The sequence below is a fragment of the Vicia villosa genome, linkage group LG4, assembly GCF_029867415.1.
Source record: "Vicia villosa cultivar HV-30 ecotype Madison, WI linkage group LG4, Vvil1.0, whole genome shotgun sequence".
In the NCBI taxonomy this organism is placed as follows: domain Eukaryota; kingdom Viridiplantae; phylum Streptophyta; class Magnoliopsida; order Fabales; family Fabaceae; genus Vicia; species Vicia villosa.
Window position 1 is genome coordinate 34,707,298 of NC_081183.1, and position 24,256 is coordinate 34,731,553.

The following is a 24,256-nucleotide window of genomic DNA, read 5'->3' on the forward strand; positions in this document are numbered from 1 at the left end:
TTAAAAAGGTTTAAATAAATAATATTTTTGGGGTTTTAAAATATACTTACAAAATATACAAGGTAAATAAGAAGTGTGCAAATAATCAAATGAAAATGATTTAATTTGCTTCTTTAAATGATTAATCAAAGTTGTGAAGAAATCAAATAAAACAAGTGTCAAAAAATAGGAAAGGGCTTATCAAGGGTTGATCCGACGCCCTTTACCTTAAAAGCACAAAATTCTTACTATTGGGACATGCGGCCATGGTGTTAAAAGAACAAGCTCAACTAATAAAATATCAAAACAAGTCATAAATGTTTAAAATCAAAAGAAAATCATAAAATGGCAAAAGGTGGGGTTCGAACCCGCAACCTTGGCAAGGAGAGAGTCTTAAGAGCATGCGCATTACCACTGGGGTGGCGATACATCTACTAACTAAAACACAAACAACTTAATATATTTTAAAACAAGTTTCAGAAACCAATTTTCCACTTCATCTTCAACCTCAAGATATCCATGGACTCTCAATTCATGATTCACCAATTCTCAACCATTTCAAAAGATATGAACATGAAAGTTACTCAATTTTAACCCAAATTCAACCATGTAACAGTTATTCATTAATTCAAACCGGTGCCCTAGTTTTCCAAAAAATTACATGATCCCTAAATTTTTAAAATCAAATTAAATGACATTTGTTAACAATAAATAACAACTAATATAGGGTTAATGATCCTTACATGATTCTGAACACAATGGTATCGAGCTTTGATCAAAATGGTACAAGAATAAAGGAGTTCAAGTTTGAGGAAGCTTACCTCTGAAGTAGAAATCGAAAATTGGATTCAAGCACTCCCAGAAATGGTTTGATGATCAAAAAAAGATTTCTGGGACCTTCTTGAGTGTCTCCAAATGCCTATCACCCTTTGAAAGTCATTACATTGTTTCAACCAACTCAGTATGTAGAGTTATGAACTTAAGCTGGGCTATGGAATTTGGGTGATTACAGTTGAGCAATGAGGGTTTGGACAAGTTCCATTTGATGTATAAAAAGTGTCTAAAGTGAAAATTTGGAAAATGTACGAGTGGATTTGAAGTTGGGTATTTGAGGCTTCAAAAGTGCATCAATGGTGGTTTTGAGAGTGATCATGAGTTAGGGATGTTTTTGTGATGGATATGGTTGATGAACAAATTCTAAATTATGTTTAGAAACTGTTTGGATGATTGGCTTACAAAGAAATTGCAAGGGTTTCGAAATTCGAAGAAATGGACTTTGAACTTCAAAATGGAAAGTGAAAATGAAATTCTGAGTTACAGAGTGTTTCAGATGTTTTTTTAGGGAGCTTAAGGTGTGTTTTGCAATGTGAAATTGATCTCTATTTATAGGAGAGGATTAGCGTTTAGAACTGATGATGTTTGAAGCTTGTGGCTTGGTTGCTTAGTTGTGAAGCAATGTGAAAATCATAGTTCCAATGCATAGTACAAAAGTGTTTAAAGTAGTTGAACACTTTAAACATGTTGCTTCTGAGCTTATATGTTGAGTGTGTGCAGAGGGAACAAGCTAAAGGCTCAAGGAGTGGAGTTTGTGCAAAAAGCTTGCTTTTCCAAAACGACAATGGTGTCTTTCTCCCCTAAATGGCAAGTTAACTTGGATACTGTTTCAATCACTTGGATAATAGCCTAAAAGTTTGTGTAATCTCTTGATTATGGAGAGAAATGCAAGCTGATAGGTCTGCAAAATTACATTCTTGACAAGATTTTGAGATTTTGCCATAAGGTTTTCAAAGAACATGACCTATAATTCAAGAATGAGACACCATCTTCATCTCTTTGAAACTCTTAGCTCATAAATGCTATAGAGGAGTTTTAGTATTTTTTGGAAATCTCTAAACATTATGTACAACTTTCATGTTTGGTGTTTTCTCAATTTCTCAAAGGAACTTGATGGAAATTGGCCTCAAAGATGCATACTTTTTAAAAACAAATCTGCCTATTCATGAAATATTATAAGTGTTGAAAAAGTTAACAACTTTGAAGCTTCATAACTTAAAAACCATTGATTTGTTGAAAATTTAGGGTACAACAATATCACCATGGTTAGATAATTAACCATAATTATAACCTTAAAATTTTTTATATAAAAAACAATTGTTAGCGCATTAGTTTAGAAGTGTCACCACGGTTTTAGGGAAAACCGTGGTGACTTTGGTGTTGTTGTTTTCGCATTTTATAGTAGTGGCATAAACGTAAAAGCGAGAGAGATAGATAGATAGATAGATAGATAGATAGATAGAGAGAGAGAGAGAGAGAAGTATTTGTTTATGAAGTTCCTTAATTAACCTCGCTATGTGTATGTCTACCCTTAATTCTAAAGAAAATAATATAGTGAAAATTAACCTTTGCAAATGTAGATTTACAAGAGAAAAGAAATTCAACCCTCCAAACCCCATGGTTGATGTTGATCCTAACTTATTCTCTTTCCTTGATCTTAAGCTCGATCAAGTAACCCGATACTTCCAATATAATCCCCTGGTTAGTGTTACTCCTTTTACAGAACCCTCTCTTCGAAGCTTTCACTCGGCGGAATCAAAATTGCAAATGTATCGTGACCCAAGATTACCAAATATATCCTCCGGTTACCATTACTCCTTTGATAGGAACCTCGTTCTTCAAATATTTCACTAGGTTGAATCGAAATTGCACAATCTTATGAAAAACTCCCAAGTCAATCCTTGACCTTGGAATAAAACCCCAATGGATTTATCTTGAAACCCCTACAGATTTTCAAACCCATTTGATTACCCCAAATCCTAATTGGACCTTATCAAAATATCTCAAGATCACACAAAAAAATGATTATGTGTAGTTGTATATGCGCATTAAGGGAATGAAGATGATAAACAATTATGTGTATATTTGTGGTTTCAATGATGAGAAATGATGCATGGATGAGTATACATATGTGTGAGTGTGGTGTCGTTTTCTTTACCTCCCTGTTTCACTTGGGAGGACGGCACGCTAGACCCTTCACGCGAAATTTGGAAGGAGGAAGCGCCCGTGGCGGGATGAATTTTGTTTCAGTTCTTCCTACGATATCACACGAACTTTTTAATTATCCTAACGAGTAGGAGAGGGGAAAAAGATCTCAAATAAACCCTAGGAGTTTGCTAAGTGTGGGGATTCACCTAGACTAGAAATTCTGGAGTCCGGGGGGTCGGTTATACATAGGGAAGAGTTTAAGCACCCTACATATCCGTAGTACTCTACGGGAACCTTCTCTGTGTCATTGTGATTGTGTTTGTTGCTAATTGATTGGGAAAGTTTCTCCTTTGTGTTAGGAGAGAGAATTGAATTGATTAAGAAAGACAGACAGACAGACTATTTTTGGTATTTTATTAGCTCGCTGAGATTCCTTGTGAACCTCATGCCTACATATCCCTAATGGAAGTCAAAGCTTAATGTAGTTCGGGGAACTAATTAGGGAATTTAAAATATTTTTGGGTGCCTTTCTTGAAGCTCAAGGTTGAAGCTTAAATTAAATCTCTGTTTACAGTAAAGAGACATGAAGTCATCTTTATAGAGAGGTATTTCTACTATTCCACCACTAACATTTTAAAGTCACAGAAAAGCTGAATTCATTTCATTAAGATAGGGACCTTACTTGTATGTTTGCAAGTATGCCAGTCGCGTTCTCTTAAATGAAAGAAGGATTCTCATCCAAATTAGGGAAAGTGTACAAGTCTGGGTTTGTTTGCCTAAGTGCAAGCCTTTCAGAGTCCTAAATGGGAGAATGTTTGAAATTGAAATTGAAATGTTTGTTTGAATGTGGTGAGATAGGAGAAAGATCTCTTTATAGAGATAAGCTATGTCTATCTATTGTTTGAAAGATTTGATTTTTAGTTGGCTTATATGAGGCCCAAGCTCGAGGCTTTTGATTGATTTATTGACTCTGGGAGATAACTCCACTGGGGATTAACTACAGGGAATTTGTGTTCTGTACAAAGCCCAGAATTGAGGCTGACTCTAGTTGGAGAGTGTTTATTTGATGGATTTTATTTGGTGTTCTGTACAAAGCCCAGAATTGTGGCTAACTCTACTTAGGGAGACTCTATTTTGTGCCTTGTATGAAGCCCAAGGTTGTGGCTACTTTGGCTAGGGAAAACATTATTTTCTGCCTTGTACAAAGCCCAACATTGTGGCGGACTCTTAAAGAAACTGAGTATGGATGACTCTATGGGGAAAAGATCCTAGAGGTTAGGAATATTTGACACAAGAAATGTGGTTTATCGGCCTTGTACAAAGCCCAAGGTTGTGGCTACTTGATGATGAAGGACTCACTGGGGAGACTCTATTATCTGCCTTGTACAAAGCCCAAGGTTGTGGCTGACTCTTAACTGGGGAAATTATTATTTGATGCCTTGTATGAGGCCCAAGGTTGAGGCTGACTTTTTGGGGAGTTTTACTCTACTGGAGGATTTATCTATTAAAAGATTGTTTTTTTTGTTTTTTGGAGGCTAACCCTTTCCAGGGAAATTGACTTTAAAGGAGTGTTTTTGGAGGCTAACCCTTTCCAGGGATTTTGGATTTAAAGGAGTGATTTTGGAGGCTAACCCTTTCCAGGGGTTTTGGATTTAAAGGAGTGATTTTGGAGGCTAACCCTTTCCAGGGATTTTTGTTAAAATGAAGGAATGATTGGAGGCTGACCCTTTCCAGGGGTTTTGTTGAAATGAAGGAATGATTGGAAGCTAACCCTTTCCAGGGATTTTACTCAGCTGGGGAAATTATCTTTTGAAAGAATGAATTTTTGGAGGCTGACCCTTTCCAGGGGTTTTGGATGATGGCAGAAAGATTATCTAATTGAGACTTCTTGTTTAAAGCCCAAGATTAAGGCTGACACTGACTGAGGATAGATAACTACGGATCCTAGACTCTGCTAAGGAAATTAATGAAGATAAGGGTGACAAAGACTGTCCATGTCTCAAATTCAAAAAGGTGTACTCAATATGAGATTGAGACAATCTTAGCTTGTTTAAAGTCTGGTTTAAAGAATGGAAGAAACTCACCAGGATAGGCTAAAAGGTAACTAAAGACCTGTTCCTATGTTTATAAGAAACCTGATGGGTCCTTGTATACAAGCTCAAGAGGAAGCTGGAAATGCTTTTAAGAAGCCTGTGGGTCCTTGTACAAAGCCCAAGAGGAGGCTAATCGAGGGTCATCGAGGGTCCTTGTTATAGCACAAGCGAAAGCTATGTGGTTTTGAACTTATTTTGGCTTTAAGCAAATGGGTAAGAGGTTTCACCGGGAATAATTCCTCTTTGGGTGGATGTGTCCTAGTTTGGGTTCTAAGGATTTTTCAAGATGTTTCACCGGGAATAATTCATCTTGAGGGTTCGAACTAAAGATCTCTAATTAGGAAAGAGCCTTCACCGGGAAGACATTCTCAATCCTAGGCCATATTCCTATAATATATATATAGTTTAACTGTCCTAAAGTTTACACTCAGACGTAGTTCTAAACAATATATAAACAGTTCTATATTTGACAGTAATTTAAATAAAGACTGTAAATTTGAAAGCTATAAAGCCTAACCTGGATGGAGTGGAGGCCTTTGAAGAAGTATGTACAAAGCCTTACCAGCAATTTTTGTTATTTTATTGATAACAGTTGAATATTTATGATAAACAGTTAAAAGGTTTTTGAAAACAGAAGAAGTGAAGATGGACAAAGGTCACATAGGTATCTGAAGAGTTTCACCGGGAATAATGCCCTTCAAATACCAGAAGAATATTTTGAAAACAGAAAGAAGATTTTGTGAATACAGTTTTTGAAAATTGACAAAAGTCAACTTAATTATGATAAAGGCAAAGCCTTCACTTAATTAAGACCTAAGTGTTTAGGATTTTATCATAAAAATAGGTGCAAGAGATTAAGTTTTAAAAATAAAAATAAAAACTATATATTTTTTAAAGTATTGAAACATACTTAAAACATATGATTTTAAACCTAATTAAAATATATTGAAATAATATATTTTTTGTGATTTTTTTGGATATCCTTAAAATAGATGTATTAAATAAGAAATGTGTGAAAAAATCAAGTGAAAATGATCTAATTTGATAGGAAAATTAATTAGTTGAAGTTGTGAAGAAATTGAATGAGAAAAGGGCTAAAAAAATAGGTTTTGTCTCCTAAAGGGCTTCAACCCACGCCCTCTAGGTTGCTAGCTAAAACACTTACCATCTGGACCAGGCGCGCAACTTGTTATGTGAATACCTCCAAGTCATTATATTTCAAAACAAGTTCATAAATGAGTAAAAAAAATAAATGAAACAAAAGGTCTGGGGGGGGGGGGATCGAACCCCAGACCTAAGGCATGGCAAGAGTTTGGACGCGCGCTGTAACCATTGGGACACTACGATGAATTCGTAAGCGACACACCTATCATTCAAAATAAAATAAACTCGTTTCTGGGAAATTCAAAAAATGGTGCCACCATCTTCATCTTCAACCTCAAGCTTCAAATTTTTGAATTTGCTATCTCCTTCGTTTCTCAACCAAAATTAAAGATGTAAACATGGATTTTGCTCGTTTTTGAACGAAGATCATGATGGTATCCTTTGATTTTATTTATTTTTAGTGTAATTCAAAATTCACACGCATGAACACGAAGAACCCTAAAACTGAAATTAAACATGAAATACTCTATATGCATGATTTGATGCAATTGATTGAGGGTTAATGATCCTTAAAGGTGCAGACACCAATTGGTAACTTCATTTTTAATTTATCATGCGTGAATTATATAGTTTGAAGCTCTTAAAACTTACCTCAAAAATGGAGATCTGGCTCTGATCAAAGTGTGTTACAGAGTTGTTGCAATGATCCAGATAGCTTCAGTGATCCTCCTGGAAGGTGTTGAGATGCTTAGCTTGGATTGAAACTGCCCATAACCCCTTGCTCGACCCCAACTGCAACAGCTCCAAATGAGGGGTAAAGATGATGATTCTCCACGTACAGAAGTGTTCCAGAGGTTTGGATCACCTCTAAATGCCTCCCCTGATGTGTTTGAATACTTACTTTCAAAGGAAGAGCTTTGGTTTGAAGAATCTGAGCCTTCTTGCCAAAGAACCTTTGAAAAACTTAAGTATGAAGAAAGAAGAGAGAAAGCAAGAATTCAGTTGCTTTGGTGTGTTTAATCCTAAGGAATGCACTTGTATTTATAGGCAAATGATGCAGAGCAATCGGAGATAGTAAGCTTGCTTAGTGAAGTGAGTTTGGTTTTCTTGGCTATGAAGGAATTCAAGGAATCTTCAAGATGCAATGATGGCAATTTTGATTCCACTTGATCAATCCCCTAGCCATCGATTTTGTGTGATCTTAGGGGACAATTCTGTTGCAGAAGTGAACTCTAATTGGCTTAGGAGAAGATTCTTTGGTGATTCATCAAGATTCCAAATTTGTAATGATTACTTAATCACATGGCATTGAATTCTTGCAACTTGGCCAAAAATGATGCAATAATGTATTTGATTACTCTAAATCCCTTCTGATATATCACGTACAAGAATGCATCAATTGGTATAGGCATTGGTACAAAGTTTGCAAAGTTCAAATTTGGTCATGACCCATAATTTCACTTCAACCATATCTCTTAGATCATAATGAATTTGAATATGGTTGAATACAATTTGAAAAGCCCTTGATATGTACTTTAATTCATTAGTTTGGTGTTTGCCCAAAATCCTTAGGGAAATTAGTGAAAAAGTCCCATAAAGTTTTAAGAAAACTAGGGTTTTCTTGCTAGTTTTGTGAAGGCAGTCACTTGGAAGCTCCATATCCCTTTAATGGTTGATTTTTAGCCAAAAAATTATATGTGACAAAGTTGTTCATTGGATCAAAATCTACAACTTTCATGTTGGAAGTTGTTTTCAATTTGTACGTGAAATTTTGAGATATTCCCTTCCAAAGTTTGGTAAAAACCACTTGAAAACACTTAAATTTTCTAAGTATGAAAAGTCAAACTTTGACTTTTTGATTCTTGATTGATTTTCTTAATTTTCCTTGATCAAATGACTTCAAATATCATATATTGATGATTTAATACTTCAAAAGTCATGGTTGACCAAAACTTCCAAAAAGTCAATGGTGATCTTGTACAGTTGACTTTTTCAGGTGAATCGCGTTACTGGAGATTTCAAGTGAATTAAGCTATCCTTATCAAATGAATGATATGAATGGATCATATTGAGTTATTGGAGGATATTGAGCCATGCTTTGAGTTTTAGATCCATCCCCTAATTAAAAGTCAACTGTCAAGGTGAATTGTGGTAAAAACCCTAATTGTCGACCAGGTGAAATTGGTGACTGTAGACCTTGAATTGAAGTGTAATGCCTTATGGATATTTTCATATGAGCTATTTGAAGATGATTGATTCCTTTGAGTGTTGCCCTGGAGTTTTCTAGGGTTTCCCAAATGTGATCCCTGATTTTAGTCCTTGATGGGGCTCAAAACCCTAGACTGGTGAAGTCAGCAAACTTGGGTTCAAGTGATGGGTGTCTAATCAATCATGGGTGAATAGAATGAAGTTTTTTTTGAATCCTATGTTTGTGTTAGAGACCACCCCTTTTATTGACTAATTCTTTGCTTGAGCTCTTTTGTTTCTGAACACCCTCGATTAAGCATCAAATGAACAAGTGACTGTTCTGAGCATCTGTTTTGATTCTAATGGAAATCCTGAGAGTATGACATCTCAAGGGGGGGTCAAAATTAGGGTATGACCGTGAGTCTGGGAAAGAACAAAACAGAAAAAATAGGGTTGCAAAATTTTCAAAAGTGGACATTTTAAATAGTAGGAGTCGACTCATTCGAAGTGGAAGTCAACTCCAACAGGAAAAGGAGTCGACCCATATAGCCTGGGAGTCTACTTTTAAACAGAAAAGAATTTTAAAAATTTTCTTTAGTGGGAATCGATACATAACTCGTGGGAGTCGACTCCTTCATGCTTTATATACACTCCAAGACATTGGGAGTCAGTTATTTGGACCAGAGAGTTTCCTTTTCAAATTTCTTTCAGTAGGAGTCGACTCCTAATACGAATGAGTTGACTACCAACCTAACTTTTTTGTAAAAATGCATATTTTTTTATGATCTTAACATGTACATTATGCTTTTGACTTGATTCCTAAGTGTCCTGAGATGAAAATGCAGCCTAGGAACAAAGAGATAAATTCCAATGTACAAATACTACATATTATCTAGTTTTGACATCATTCAAAACACTTAAGAGAGAATATTGCACTAACAGACTCCCTCTTTTGATGATGGAAAAGCCTATGTATTTGAAGTCTTTGATCATATCTCCCACTAAATATCTGCATCTTCCCTGTATTTTACAAAGTTAGACGATGTTCTTTGTTCTTACAAAGCTTATCCCCCCTTAACAACATCAAAAAGAGAAAAAGACCATAAAATGTAAGAACCGTCAAGTAAAACACACAATCATGTATAAACCACTCAGAGGTGTTACAAAGACAATTTTAATCAACAACTCTAACACTCGCATAAAATGATGATGAGATGAAGCAGCATAAGCATAATTAACCAACAATGAATTTAAAATAAAAGCAAATGTAGTCCATTACGATCATAGAAGGGTAACCAGGTGAGATGCAAGGAATATTTTGCATATTTATGCGAAAGTCCTTGAATCCTACTAATCATAGAAGGGAAACTCAAGGATGATCCTCTATAACACTTGTAACACCCTTCTAAACCCCCGATGAATTAAATAATATTTTCAGAGTAAACATGTAATTAAGAGCGTTACAATCATCTCATATAAAATAAAACACCTGTCATGCTATTCTGAGGAACATAAACAATTGCAAACATGTTTAAAACACAGCAGAATACTTTATTAGTTGAATATTCAAAACCATCATCTACCACGTTCAAGGGATGAACAACATTATTCAACAACAAAATCAATACTAGAGTTATCATCCAACTCTAAACGCAACGTCCCCCAGTGTTACAAGACCAGAGCATGACACCGACACAACTGAACTAAACGAAGTAACTCTACGAGTTATCCTCGCCCATCACAAGCCGCTAATCCTTAATCTGAAAAATAATCAACAGTAAGGGTGAGTCTCATTCACAATTAAACAATGTTATCAGTTCATAAACGATAAAACATCAACAGTATAATATTCACCCAACATCGACATATATTCCGGCTATACACACATACATCAAACACACAACATTATAACATTGGGCAACTTCCATTCATGTTATAATGAATCAAACACCTAATTCAATGCAACTACATGCATGTGGTACCAAACATGGGATAACCCATCTCACCGATCCACCACCATAAAGATTCGGCTACTTCTCTCACTAATTCCGCACAATGGGAATCAGCTACCGCTGTCCCACCACCATAAGGGATATAACCCACAACATATGATTCAAACAAATGCATGCCTCATCTATCACATGCAAATCACCAATTTAATCATATGCACAACATTGTCATAAGTCAACTCATCACACAACATAATGACAATCACAAAATCCATGATCGAGTACCAAGCACAACGAACAAACACAACAACAACCAGGAGTTACATCATCACCATATCACTTAACCACACATGGAATAATCAATTCACAACCAAATGATATTCATCACAACATCATATATCCTCAACACCTCAACATATTATCAGCACAATAATACCGATTAAGATGAACAACATCATCAAAACTAACTCACCAACATACACCGAATAGTGAATTCTTATTTTAATATCATTCAACAATCATGTAATGCTTACATCACACCAAACACAACATCAACATAGGAAATACATTGCCGCAACGCCACCGCATAAATGCAATTATCACTTATGCATACAAGTATAATTCAGCACTAAAATACCGGGTTTTTAAAATAAAATCGAGCTACTGCTCTCTAATATATTTTATTAGATAGGAAATGAAATTATTGACCCAACGCTGAAAACGACACCCAAAACAGATTTACGGTTCAAAAGATACGAATTTTTGAAAATAAATATTTTTCGTAAAAGCTGCAGCGTAACGGGTTACGAAAAGGCGTAACGGGTTACGAAAATAATTTTTCAAAAAAAGCTTCATCCGTAACGGGTTACGAAAAAGCGTAACGGGTTACGAAAATAATTTTCAAAAACAGTTTCAGCCATAACCGGTTACGAACAACACCGTAACCGGTTACGAACTCGTAACCAGCCCAAAAACCCCATTTTTCACAGCCGTAATCGGTTACAAGCCCGACCGTAACCAGTTACATCACCTGTAACAGCAAAAAAAGCACTTTTGACAGCAACTTATTTCCATCCAACACAACCCAAATCGAATCATTTCGACCATACACGAAAAACAGAATCAATTCACAATCATTCCATGTTATTTCATGACTCAACAACACATCCAAACATAATCAAACATCACAACAAGCATTTACACATAATTTATCAATTTGAACCCGAATGTCAAAACCCTAACCTAGAACATAACTCTCTATTGAGTCAATACCATACAAATCTTAATCCTATCATCTACAACCCGATAATAGAGGTTAATCGGAAGAGTCCCCCCTTACCTTAGCCAAAAATCTGGACTTTTTCTCTAAATTCAACAAGAATCTCCAATCTTCAAACTCGCTTATCTCCCTCATCAAGAACTTCCCTGACACGAATTAATATATCAAATCGAAGGAAATTTCGTGTAGAATCCGAATCTTCAAGAATTACCTGATTTGGAGCTACGAGCAGAGAGTTGTGACTCATTTTGTGAAGGTTGTACTATGAGTACGAAAATAGCTTTCTCCATGAGTTCTCCTTCTCTCCCTCTTAGGTTTTCCTCCTCCATTTCCCAATTTCCTCTTATTTCCTTATTTTATGAAAACATAACATAATTTAGTAATGGGCTCAACACTTAACACCCCCTTTATTACTAAATACCACACTTGGCCCAAAGATCAATATTCCATAATTCCTTCAATTAATTCAACAAAATATTAAATAATTCCAAATAATAATTTAATTTCCGATTAAATTAAAATTAGAAAATATGGGGTGTTACAACACTCATGAGTGGAAAACATCCTAGAGACATCACTACAACGTACAAGGGCTTCTAAAGCGCTTTTTTTGGGCTTTTAGAGCGCTTAAAAGCGCTGCCAAAGCCAGCGCTGCCGTAGGTAATGACAGCGCTTTTGAAACTCCAAAAGCGCTTTCGTAGCCTCCCTTACAGCAGCGCTTTTATCTAAAAAGCGCTCTCGTAGCCCCCCTATAGCAGCGCTTTTTTCAGAAGCGCTTTCGTAGGTTGTGCTTTTTTTATTTTTTATGCTTTTTTTTATCGGTGATGGTCTTCGACTAACTACACCATTACAAAAAAATCTTAACCAACTTTTTAGTAAGCACACTAATATTGAAAATGCATGGAGTTGAGAATAAAATCACGATACCAATCCTCAAATGAAAATAAAATCAAAGAACTCATTTTGTTACACAAGTTAAGAATCGAAATATAGAAAATTGATTTCAACACATGATTTATTCGATTAAACAAAAACTGGGCAAAAACTATACATAAACAATTAGGTTCATTACATACACAATCCAATCAAAATTATCAAAATGACAGGTTTTAATTTATGCATTGTGAGATCATCTTTGAAGTCGATTATGTTGAATTTGAACTTGACTTACCAAAGAAATAAGAGGGGTTATTGGTGCCGACAACGGATGATGCTGCTTTGATGTTCTTCGAATCGGTGATGGCCTTCGACTAACTACACCAATATAAAAAAGTCCCACACTATCACCTTAGATCTTAAGGAGGTGATTGACACTTAATTAACTTTTAAGCCCTCCTCCCCCTCCTAAAATAAAACCAAATAAGAAACAAAATGTTAGTGAATCCACTCTTTTTGATCAACTATAATTTCAACAGGGAACAAAACTAAAAGTCTATTTCAATAAAACATACACCCTTGAGAAACTAGTTACATTTACTATATGATAATAGAATTTTATTTAAAACCTTTAGAAATTGTAACACATATAATTTTAAGTAACTTGGATTTATCCACATACCAATATTATTTTGCATTTATTAAATAGTTACAATTGTAAACATAGTTAGCCCTTCATTCAGTATGATTACACTTAGTGACTTAAGCATTAAAAAAACACAACCTTATGAACCCACTGAAATTAAAGTATAGTTAATGCTAAAGTGTGGTCCATTCAAAGATACAACAAGGAACAATCATATGTAACTGAGCAGTGAGTAAACCTCCTATTTAGTGACATGTATCTTGACAGAAAATTCCTTTTTAACCCAATCCAGATAACCTCCACCCATGTTGGAGACATCCTTAAACCCCTGCCAATTCATATATGTTGAATTCAATAAAAGTCAAATTTCTAGTCATACAATGATTAGATGAAGAGTGTATTGAAGTTGACATGAATTGACTTACTTCAGCCAGAAGATCAACAGTTGCATATACAGATCTCACTCCACTTTGGCAACCCTGAAATTCAGATTTCATAAAATTAAAAATGCATATGTGAATGTGCAAGGTTGAAATTAAACTAGAATTTGATTAGTCATACCACTATGAGATGATCTTCTTTCTTGCAAAGAGACAAAACCTCCTTCAGAAAATCTGGGTTCTTCACCCTCCCTGTGTTCCCAAAATCATGTGAATTTTTAATTATAAAAGTACTATAACTTTACTAAATAAAAAGGTTACCCTCGGGTGTATTAAACATGTATGCAATGTTAATGATCTTGTCTGAATCCACATGCCCTTTCTGAAACTCTTCCACCGTTCTATAAATAAATTAGCATAAGAAAAATATAATTCAATATTGACAAAATTCCCAATGGAAAAAATAATATCAGGATCCAGGACAGAGATATGATATGTTAATTCTACACCATTCATTTTGTTAGTGTCAGAGTATTTGATTAATTCTAAACCACTCATAAAGTGTATTGCACTGCTATTATAAAAAAGACATAATATACAGAAGAGGATAGGCATATATGAAATATATATCAAAGCTTGTGACTGCATCAACCTTACCAATAACAACGTCCACTTTATCAAGCCATTTGTATCTTTTTTTCACTATTCTTTCGAAATGGCGATAGCAGTGAAAACGAGCAAGAAGCTGCATAACAACCATATCCATATTTAGATAAGTAATACTACTATACTAGTAGATTATAATATACAGAAGATGATAGCCATATATGAAAAGTTGAGCATGCATTGGGTCAGGTGCTTACACTTTTGTTGAGTCGTGCTGGCAGTGGGAGTTTCATCTTGAGAGATCAAATTCTTTAAAGTATGAACTGAGGATGACATGGAAAATTTGATTGTCAGTTTGAGTACACAAAGATATAATAGAAAAAGTAGGACTTATTTTCAATAAAATTTTTAATCTGCTGATGACTTTAATGAAAGCATTACCTTCATTAGAGGAACTGTTAGTTCCAATCTCATCTACCTCAGAACCATCAACACTGACATTATCTGTTTCCGTGTTGCGTGTAGTCGGGCTGTGACTCTTTTTCCCAAACTTCAGAAGCATTTTTTGAACTATGCAGAGACTTGACTACCACTCTGGTGTTTGGCAAACACAATCAACATCAGTCTGAGACACATAGAGGCTAACGCTGGTGCTTTCCATCTTGAACAATAAGAGCAATTACAATGATAACACAAAAATTAAATTAACCGTTAAAATGCAAGGACTAAAACTTAATGACTAGGAAATTAAAATATTAAATCAAAACCTCAAAGCAGGAATCGTGAGGGAACATATAACACAATAACACAAAAACCAGGCACATATTACATCCCTTGAAACATGGCTTTTTTCTTCAGTAACTCTAAAAAACCAACCACTGTAACAAAATTCATACCAACAGTTTCTCAAACAAAAAAACGAGCGAGTGAATTTGCAAATCACCTGTGATTTGAAACATCGGCCACCGCATCGACCACCGCGTCATTGGGTAGATTGTTGGTGTCACTAGAAGAAACCAGTGCATACTGCAAATTATCGTGTGGCTACGTCTCCATGAGAAGCCCTACAACCGCATTCAATGTTCATTTCACAAACACATTCAATTCAAAAGCTTTCCCCCTTTCACTGTTACATTCATCATAGAAATAGCTCAGATAACCAGAAATTCACACAATCACAGATCCAAATTAAATGAATTTGCATAACCACCAGGTTCAAACAAACACTTGACCAATTTCAACACAAAGAAACGGAAGTTAGAAATTCTAAATTACATATCCAGCACAATTGAAAAAACAAGCAGAGAATCACATGAGAACCTATACACAACCAACCAACCACTGGAAAAACAAAAAAATGCAAAAAATTGGAACCAATAGAAAGACGAAGAACACTAAACAATAGAAAATGAAAATCAAAGTGAAGATGTGTTCGAGAATTACCAACGACGCTGGATCCCTCGGAACCCATTGTGAGGGTGAATCGGAAGAGCTAGGGTTTCTGGAGTTCTAGAGAGAGAAACACAGCGACTTTAGGTTTCTTCGTCGGAGAGAGTGTTTCAGCGTTGGAGAAGAAGAAAAACGTATTGAGGAAATATGGAAGACGAAGAACAATGACTTTAGGGTTTTAGTGTCGGAGAAGAAGAGGAACTGAGGAAAAGCGTTGCGAGAGAGGAAGAAGTAAAGGAGTTGAGGGACGGCGGAGAGAGGGGACCGGAGCTGGAGAAAAAGATTTGTATTTAGGGAAGACTGAAAATCGTGAAAATGAATTAAGAATTTTGGTTGTTTTGTTTTATTTTTTAAAACTTAATGGCATATTGGGATCTTTACCAGCGCTTTTCAAAAAGCGCTTTGAAATGAGGGTCTTTACCAACGCTTTTTGAAAAGCGCTTTCGTAAGCGGACCCTTTACCAGCGCTTTTTTTAAACCCTTTTTTAGCGAAACCTATAGCAGTGCTTTTGCATAAAAGCGCTTTCGTAGATGTGCTGCATAAAAGCGCTTTGGTGAGATCTCTGCTGCAACTGAAGTGTGTGTGCAAATCATGGAAAACCCTAATCTCTGATTCCCAATTTGCAAAACGTCACCTTCAGATGTTAACCATCTCCTACTAAAGCGGTTGAGTTCAGCATGGAACCTAGGTTTCGTGTTCTCGGTTCTTGCAATGGATTGGTGTGTCTGTTGGATATCGATGAAGGTTGTGTTATATTGTGGAACCCTTCAACCAGATTCAAATCCAATAAATCTCCATCCCTTAATTTATTATTTGATAAATGGGACATCTTAAGTTATGGCTTTGGCTATGACCATGTTAATGACAAGTACAAGGTGCTACTAGATGTACATCCTCACGGTAATAATTGTTATAATGAAAATGTGAGACTTTATACTTTTGGAGAAAATTCTTGGAAAAATATCCAAAAGTTTCCTTGTTGTCCAACTAGATTTGGAGGAAAATTTGTGAGTGGCACTCTAAATTGGGTAATAGTTAGACTGGATGGTGGATATAGCTGAATTGCTGTTCTTTCATTTGATCTTGTGAACGAGAGTTATACTGAAATATTACTGCCTCAAAATCAAAAACATGTTGGTTGGAAGGACGCCAGACCTAAGCTTGGTGTTTTGGATAACTGTCTTTGTCTGTCTTTTGACACTCGGACTCATTTGGTTTTGTGGTTGTTGAAAGAATATGGAGTTGTTGAATCATGGACTAGACTGGAGATGATCTTTGCAGAGCCTTTACCAGGGCCATATAGTGTCATTGAACCCTTGTTCATTTTTGAAAATAGCATTGTTCTGCTAAGAACAATGAATGCATTTTTCTTGTATGACTTAAATAATGGTAGGTTAGATATTCCTTTGATTTCCACCTCAGTTAATATGAATCAATTTCTTTACCTTGAGAGTCTTGTCTCGCCGCAATTGTAAACACTCATTTGTGTAGTGGAATGGAGTCTTTCTGGTTTCTAGCCGCAACTGTAAACACTCCTTTTATATGAATTTTGTTGCAACTCTCTTTACAAAGAATGATTTTATCACATAACTTGTTTGGTATTTTGCTAATGTTATTACAGTTTTTAATTCCTCTATATTTCAGATTTTTATTTTTAATTCAGTTCTATTTTGATATAGTTTTATTCCTATATATTTCAGAGTTTTTTAACTATAAAATACGACAGTACTTTTTGATCGTACCTGATCAGAAGAATCGTCGCTGGCTGCTTGGAACTGGGTCTTCGAGGAGTGAGGAGGGGGTGTACCTGCAAGGTACTCCGATGCCAATGTGAGAAGACGAGCAAAGGAGTGCAAGTACAAGCTAAAGGTTAGAAAGAAGTGAATACCTGACCCTCTAGTAAAAGAGGGTATTTATAGCCCCCAACGCTGGGCCATGATCTCGCTATTAGGTTGGACTTCCAAGCCCAACTAGGAGACTGCCAGGTTTCCTGAGCAGAAATATCGAAGGTGCGTGAGTGCCCTCTGTCCTGGTTAACCGCTCCGAAGTTTAAGGGAGACGCGGTCTTTTAGGGACCACGTGGGCTCCGTATTATTCGGAGGGTTGGATGTGAAAAGAGCCCCACGAGGAGTGGGGTCCTCGGTGGAGAACCTGCTCGTGTAGAGCAGGGTCCTCGGCAGGGAGGAGCTTCGCGGGGAGCATCTCTGCCGGGCGTCAAATGGCTTACGAGGAGGGTTATGCCGAGCATAATAGAGACGGGCATCCTAGACCCAAATGTGGGTCGCAGGGGGATTTGGGCCTCTGAGGTTCAGTGGGCCGAAATCATGTTGGGCCTAGTCTTGGCCCAATCCAGAACACTTTTAATTTTGTGTATTTTTCTGTTTTTGAGTATTTATGTTTATTTGATGTATTTGTTTTAGTGTTTGCAATAATGGCAACTTCGTTAGTATTTTAGGAGGTTGTTGATATAAACAATACAATGTTATGTTTTACTTGTGAGCTGTGGTATGCAATATCAGTTGTTGGAAGCTCAAAGTTGCAGCAAAACTGCAAACCCAATCAGCTATTTATTGCAAACCCAAATAGCTGACATACACTCTACATTCTCTAATTTTATGAAACTTTTTTTTACTTTTTGAGTATTTGTATTTACTTTGTATACTAATTGATAGTTTTCACAGTAGTGACTATCTTGCTATCCACTATACTATTATAGTATTTTAGAGGATTCGTGCTACACGATTTTATCAGAAATTATTCATATAAGGGGTACGTGTGCAAAAATTTTACCAAGCAACATAAAGCTTTCTTAATGTATAAATAGGTATGCTGTCAAAATTTGTACCAAGTAAGATCACATCATTCTTCTATAAATAGCACATGCATGTTAGACTATCACTCACACAAATATTTAACAAAGCTTAAGTGATAGCAAAGTGAAGTACTTAATGAGGTAAAGAAATTACTCAACTTCCTTTCATTCTTGTATGTAGAGCTGTCGTAAGGCTCGGGCCTTAAAATTACAGCTCATATTTTTCAGGGTCTTTTTAGCCCAGACCTGAAAAGTCTGCTACCCATTAGAGATAAGCCATATGGGCCGTGGATAATCCATTAAGCCCGCATAATTAAAAATTTTAAAAAATATTGATATTTATATTATCTTACTCTAAAATAGCACATTGAGTTTTCTCACCTCACTAAATTGTATCTCTATTCAATTTAATCTTTCTCTTTTAAATATTATATATTAATATAATTAACATTCTTTCATCGTATTATATATTATTTTTTTCTCTTATAATAAATATTCAAGTATTATTTTATACAATTTATGCATATATTATATTTAGAAATACATTATAGTATTTAAAAGAGATAATATAATACTTAAAAATATATTATGTTATAACATAATTTTTAATTTTATTTATAATAAATATTATGACGTTTTTATTTTAATTATTTTTAATAAAAAAAGTCCATTTAGGGTCGGGTAGCCCGAATCCCATCTAAGGCCGGGCTCGGGTAATAAATTTCGAACCCATATTTTACAGGGCATTTTTGATCCAGTCCTAAAAAACCTAAGGCCCATCAGGACCGACTCGTTTAGGGTCGGGTAGTCCATTTTGAGAGATCTTATATGTATAGAAAAATATGAGTAGAACACTATAGTGATATATACACTTATGAGTATGTAGACTATGAGACTATTTATCTTTTGAGGAATATATTTTTTTCGGAAAAAAAAATGTTAGAACTAAAAGATTAATAAAATTTATATAAATTTTGTATAGTTAGAGTATCATTACAAAAGTTTTTCAATATTAATTAGTTATTGAATGGTATATAATGTGCTATTTTTTCTAATATCATTTAATTAGTTATCTTAGTTTTCAAGAATATTTCTTTCTAGTCACTCTAATTTATACTTTTTAGAATAAAATAGGTTGTTGAATATATGTACTTAGTTATATTAAATATAAACAATATACTTATAATACTTTTATAGATATGATATTTACCTTAGAATATTAAAATTTATATTTAATTATTTATTCAAAAATATGAATAGTGTGCAACTAGTATGTATATAAAAATGATTTTAAATAATTAACTCATTTACTTTAAAAAAAATTAATAAAATTTATTTTTACACTTTAATTTAATACATGTTAGAATTTTAATTATAATGATGATTAGCTGAAATGTAGCTATGTTGTTGAGTAATTAGGTGTCGTAGAAATTGGGGAAGTGATTATTCAAGTAGATTGAAAAGCTCAAAGGTAAGGGGATTTACTAATAATAAGTTTCGATGAGCACAAGAACTGTGGTAATTGTATATATATTATTAGTTATAACTAGAAATTCATGACATTGACAATTTGAGATTTTATATCAATATGTGTTTTGAAGTGGTTTATTAAAGGTGTTGGTGATGTGGTTACTAGTTATGGTGAAAAAAGTGAAGCAATATATAAAGAATTTACTAACCACTTATTTAAGAGCAAAACAGGTCGTTTCTTATAATACGATGAAGTATATAAGACTGAGGATAGGTTCGGTTGGGTCGACTACAGACCTTTTGGGGGTCACATGTGTTTTAAACTCCTACCATTGGTCAATAATAGCCACTCTGATCGGAGGAAATCATAAAACCCGACACAGTGATACCTGAATGTACAGGACTATCTAAAATAAGGTGTAGCGCTCAAGCCAGAATGGTTGGGGTAGAAGGTGAATATCTACTCATTACAAAATAATCATGATATGACAGTTGAAACGGCCTTACGCTCATGTTGAAATAGATGTCTCCATGGAGTAGGATTTAATAAGAAAATTAACAACTAACACATTGATCGTCATAAAAATATGAATTTTATTTTATCATGACTAACAATTGTCTTGTGATTATTGACAGGATATTCCATATTCTTGATTGTTAAATGCTTTTGTGATTAAATGATTCTACGTGACTATTTTATTTTTTCTTGTTTTTTTTATGTAAAATTGAATCATTTAAAATACGACGTTCTGTTTAGCAAAATATTGCATATAATTGTATAATATCATGTGTAACCTTGTGACATCATCACGATGTAAACTTGTGTACGAGTATTTCATCCCTTACATTACAGATGATGATGGGAGAACCACTGGATCATTCGGGAATGTAACGGCCCTATTTTATTCGCTATTATTTTAGTAATTATATCATTTGATGTTGTTAATAATTATTTATTTAATTAGTTATTATGTGATATAATAATTATTTAAGTATTTAATTATGTGTGTGTTTGTGTTATTTGGCTTAATTAAGTAATTAGAGAGATTTTAATGATTTGGGTCTAAGTGGTAGAATATAACATAATAGATGGATTATGGGTTAAGCCCATTAAGATAAGAGATAGTAAGAGTAGAGATTAGGGTTGGAGAATCATAACTCATTTTGGGGGAGAAAGAAGAAATGGATAAGAGAAAAACTCAAAGGGAAAAGCACTTGAGGGAGGAAGAAAAATTATAGAGGAATCCTCAATTTTGGCAGCAAGTCTCAGCAGAAAACCACCTTGGCAAATCCGGCGTATCTCTCAATCCAACCGTTGGATCGTTCCGATATTTGGACACGGCATTCCTGACTCGTAAAGGTAAGTTCTGACCGGAGCGATTTTCATTTTGATCGTTTTAAGTTCGTCTGATAAGCCGATTTCTGAACTGGTTTTTAGGTGTGTCTCCAAATGATGTTAGGAAGGATTTCTTTTGGAAAAAAGCTTAGAGCTATGGTGAAAGAGTCCAAATTTATCAAGGTAAGGTTGAGGTTCTTTCATGATAAAGGGTTGTATGATAGTATGTTATGGTGGGTAGATTCAATACTTGATATCCATGTTCTTCTATGTGCAATTTTGGTTATTTGATAGTTTGTTGGAATTTGATGATATAAATGTGATAAGTTGTGTGAAATTGATAATCTATGTGCATTAGATTGTTGTGCTTGTTGTGGGTAAACCATTGATGGTAAAATAATGGGTTTAGTTGTGGAATTGAAAATGTTAGGGTTTATGTTAGATTCTCATGAAATTGACTCTATTCATGTTTTGAATGAATTGTCGATAACATGTAATTATGTTTGTGCGAGCTATGTGATGAATTTTTGATAACTGTGTGTGTTATGTATTGATGAATTGTGGATAACATGTAATTATGTTTGTTGTTAGTATGTTGAATTTGTTGTTGTTGTTGTTGTTGTAGACCCTATGGTCAAAGTTGATAGGTTGTATTGTGTGGATAAGCATGAAGTGAATATTGTTGTATAGTTGGAAATGATTATTGTAGTGGTGAAATTCGGGACTAAAGCCATGGGAAAGACTTAGCTCATTTGTTTTAAACAGAGTCGACACCGCGCTTTATTGTTTCCAAAAGGAATGGGAGAAAGAGCGAATAAAACCCACAGAAGTTTTTAAAATCAAAACTAATAAACTTATCAGAGATTTAGGTAAGGGGGTTTGTTATACAAGGGGAAGGTTTTAAGCACCCCTCATATTCATGGTAATTCATGGGAACCTATTTGAAAATGTTATTGTTTTTGTGTACATGTATTTTGAAAAGCATATGTGAACTTGTTTAAAAAGGGGGTGGGGATGGGAAAAGAAGTTTTTGAAAGTGAGCTCGAAAAGACATCGTATCTTAGGCCTACATACCCCTTTAACAATAGGGAATTCAGAGATTTTGCAGTACCTCTTAAAAGAAAAATAAAAGAGGGCCAAAGTGGCCAAAATCTTTTTGGGTGTTAAGCTTTAACAATACTCAACAAGTTTTTAAAAGGTTAAGCTTTAACAATACTTAACAAGTTTTTAATAAAAAGGGAGCAAGATTTAACAATACAGATTCAATGGACTAAGAGTAATTTCACCGGGAATAATTCTTCTCTTAGTACCAAGGTTTTAAAACAAAAAGGGTGGTTGAGTTTTAACAATACAAAACCAAATAAAAGAGACCAAGCTTTAGAAGTACAAGGTCAATGGACTAAGAGTAGTTTCACCGGGAATAGATCTCCTCTTAGTACCAAGGTTTAAAAAACACAAGGATTTGGTTAAGCGTTAACAATACAAAACCATAAATCAAGTGAAAAGCTTTAACAATACTTTTAACACTAAAATAAAAGAGATTTGGAAAAGAGTTTGAGTACCTTGACAATTTTAGTCAATACCATTCTTATTCCTTTGGATTTTCAACAAACAACTTAAGCAATCAATCAATGGATACCTCAAGTGTGTATGTGTGATGATATGTGTCACAAAAGGACAAACAAGTAAGTATAACAATCATCAATGATAATGAGCAAGGATGTTTATACCTTTGGATGGATTCATATATGAATGAATGATGAATATGAAACTCATGCATATGGGTTAGATAAACAAATTACAAATGATAATACAATGGATAATAAGTACAAAACACAATGATAAAAATCAACAAGTGTGTACAAAAGATAATAGTTAAGATAAATAAATAAGTACAACACACAAGGATTGACATTAAAAAGTATATGTACAAAGTAAAAAGTTCATGGATAAGCAAAGATCAACATGTTTCTTTTTGGATTAGGGTTTTAAACCTAGGGTTTTGAAATTAGGGTTTAAAATTAGGGTTTTGAGATTAACACCTAAACCTAATTAATTATTCAATGGTTAAATACCAAATTCAAAAAGAGAATTGGCCTAAGGGTATATGGTATATTCAAAGACATGATATCTTAACCCTAAACATATATTCACAAAAATACACAAAGCTACTTTGAAGAAATATTCAAAAAGGATTGATTTTTTGGTTGATTTTAATACATAAAAGAGATGTTTTTCATTAATTTTTAAATGATGTAAAATAAATATTTTTTTGGATTTTTAATTTATGATAAGAAAATATATAACATAAATAAGCTACACCAAAAAAATGAAGTAAAAAAGATTGATTTTACTATTTAAAAAAAAAATTAAAGTTTGAATAAAAATGAAATAAAACAAGTTGTCAAAAAAGGTTTTGGTGCTACTAGGGCTTGAACCCACGCCCTTCACCTCCCTTCTCAAAACAATAACCATTGGGCCAACGCATGCCAAGTGATAATAGTATGAGCCCAATTCAAGATAACCTAAAACAAGTGAGTGAAAGTGAAAAAAAATAAAAAGGGAAAAGGTCTGGGGCGAGGGGGATTCGAACCCCAGACTAGATGGGCACGCCTACAAACACACACACAACCAACTCTGCTAGAACGATGTAGTCGTTAGTAAACGACTACCATTCAAAATAAAATAAACAAATTTCATAAATTTCAAAATTGCAATTCATCTTCTTCACTGAACCACGAAGAACAACAACAATGGCATAAACTCAAACTTCCTCAAAACTGAATCAATTTTGACAAAACAAAACATCATTCTAATCAGCATCAAGACACGAATTCAAAAATATAATTCATTGAAATTTATTCATCCTAAAACATGTTAATTTATGGAAAAATGCATGAACCCTAAAAATTAATTTTTCAAATTAAATCCTTATAACAAACAATTAAGCATCAGAACCTTAGGGCTACCATTCAGCATGTAAAAACAAACATTTTGGTATCAAGAAATGCATAAATGGAACTTCATTCAAGGAATTCAATGTTGAACTAAATACCTCTAAAAATGGGGTCGGGTATGGACTTAGAGCAAACCTGGGAATGTGTCAA

General features: G+C 34.5%; 1 protein-coding gene across 1 annotated transcript; it reads right to left on the reverse strand.

The window, feature by feature from the left end:
- Positions 1 to 9,875: 9,875 nt before the first annotated feature.
- Positions 9,876 to 14,643, reverse strand: LOC131597030 (thiosulfate sulfurtransferase 18-like). Its single transcript, XM_058869751.1, has 9 exons — positions 14,560 to 14,643; positions 14,075 to 14,220; positions 13,797 to 13,876; positions 13,657 to 13,727; positions 13,521 to 13,574; positions 13,334 to 13,423; positions 12,745 to 12,917; positions 11,634 to 11,923; positions 9,876 to 10,105 (listed from the first exon to the last, which is right to left on the reverse strand). The coding sequence occupies exons 1-6, from the start codon at positions 14,641 to 14,643 to the stop codon at positions 13,337 to 13,339; spliced, it is 522 nt and encodes a 173-aa protein (XP_058725734.1). The 3' UTR covers positions 9,876 to 10,105; positions 11,634 to 11,923; positions 12,745 to 12,917; positions 13,334 to 13,336.
- Positions 14,644 to 24,256: the final 9,613 nt, after the last annotated feature.

Coding starts and splice junctions, on each gene's coding strand:
- LOC131597030 (XM_058869751.1), bottom strand. CDS start 14,643: ATGCTTCTGAAGTTTGGGAAAAAGAGTCACAGCCCGACTACACGCAAC. Junction 13,877..14,074: donor ATATATGCCTATCCTCTTCT/GTATATTATGTC, acceptor ATTTATTTATAG/AACGGTGGAAGAGTTTCAGA. Junction 13,728..13,796: donor CATGTTTAATACACCCGAGG/GTAACCTTTTTA, acceptor TTGGGAACACAG/GGAGGGTGAAGAACCCAGAT.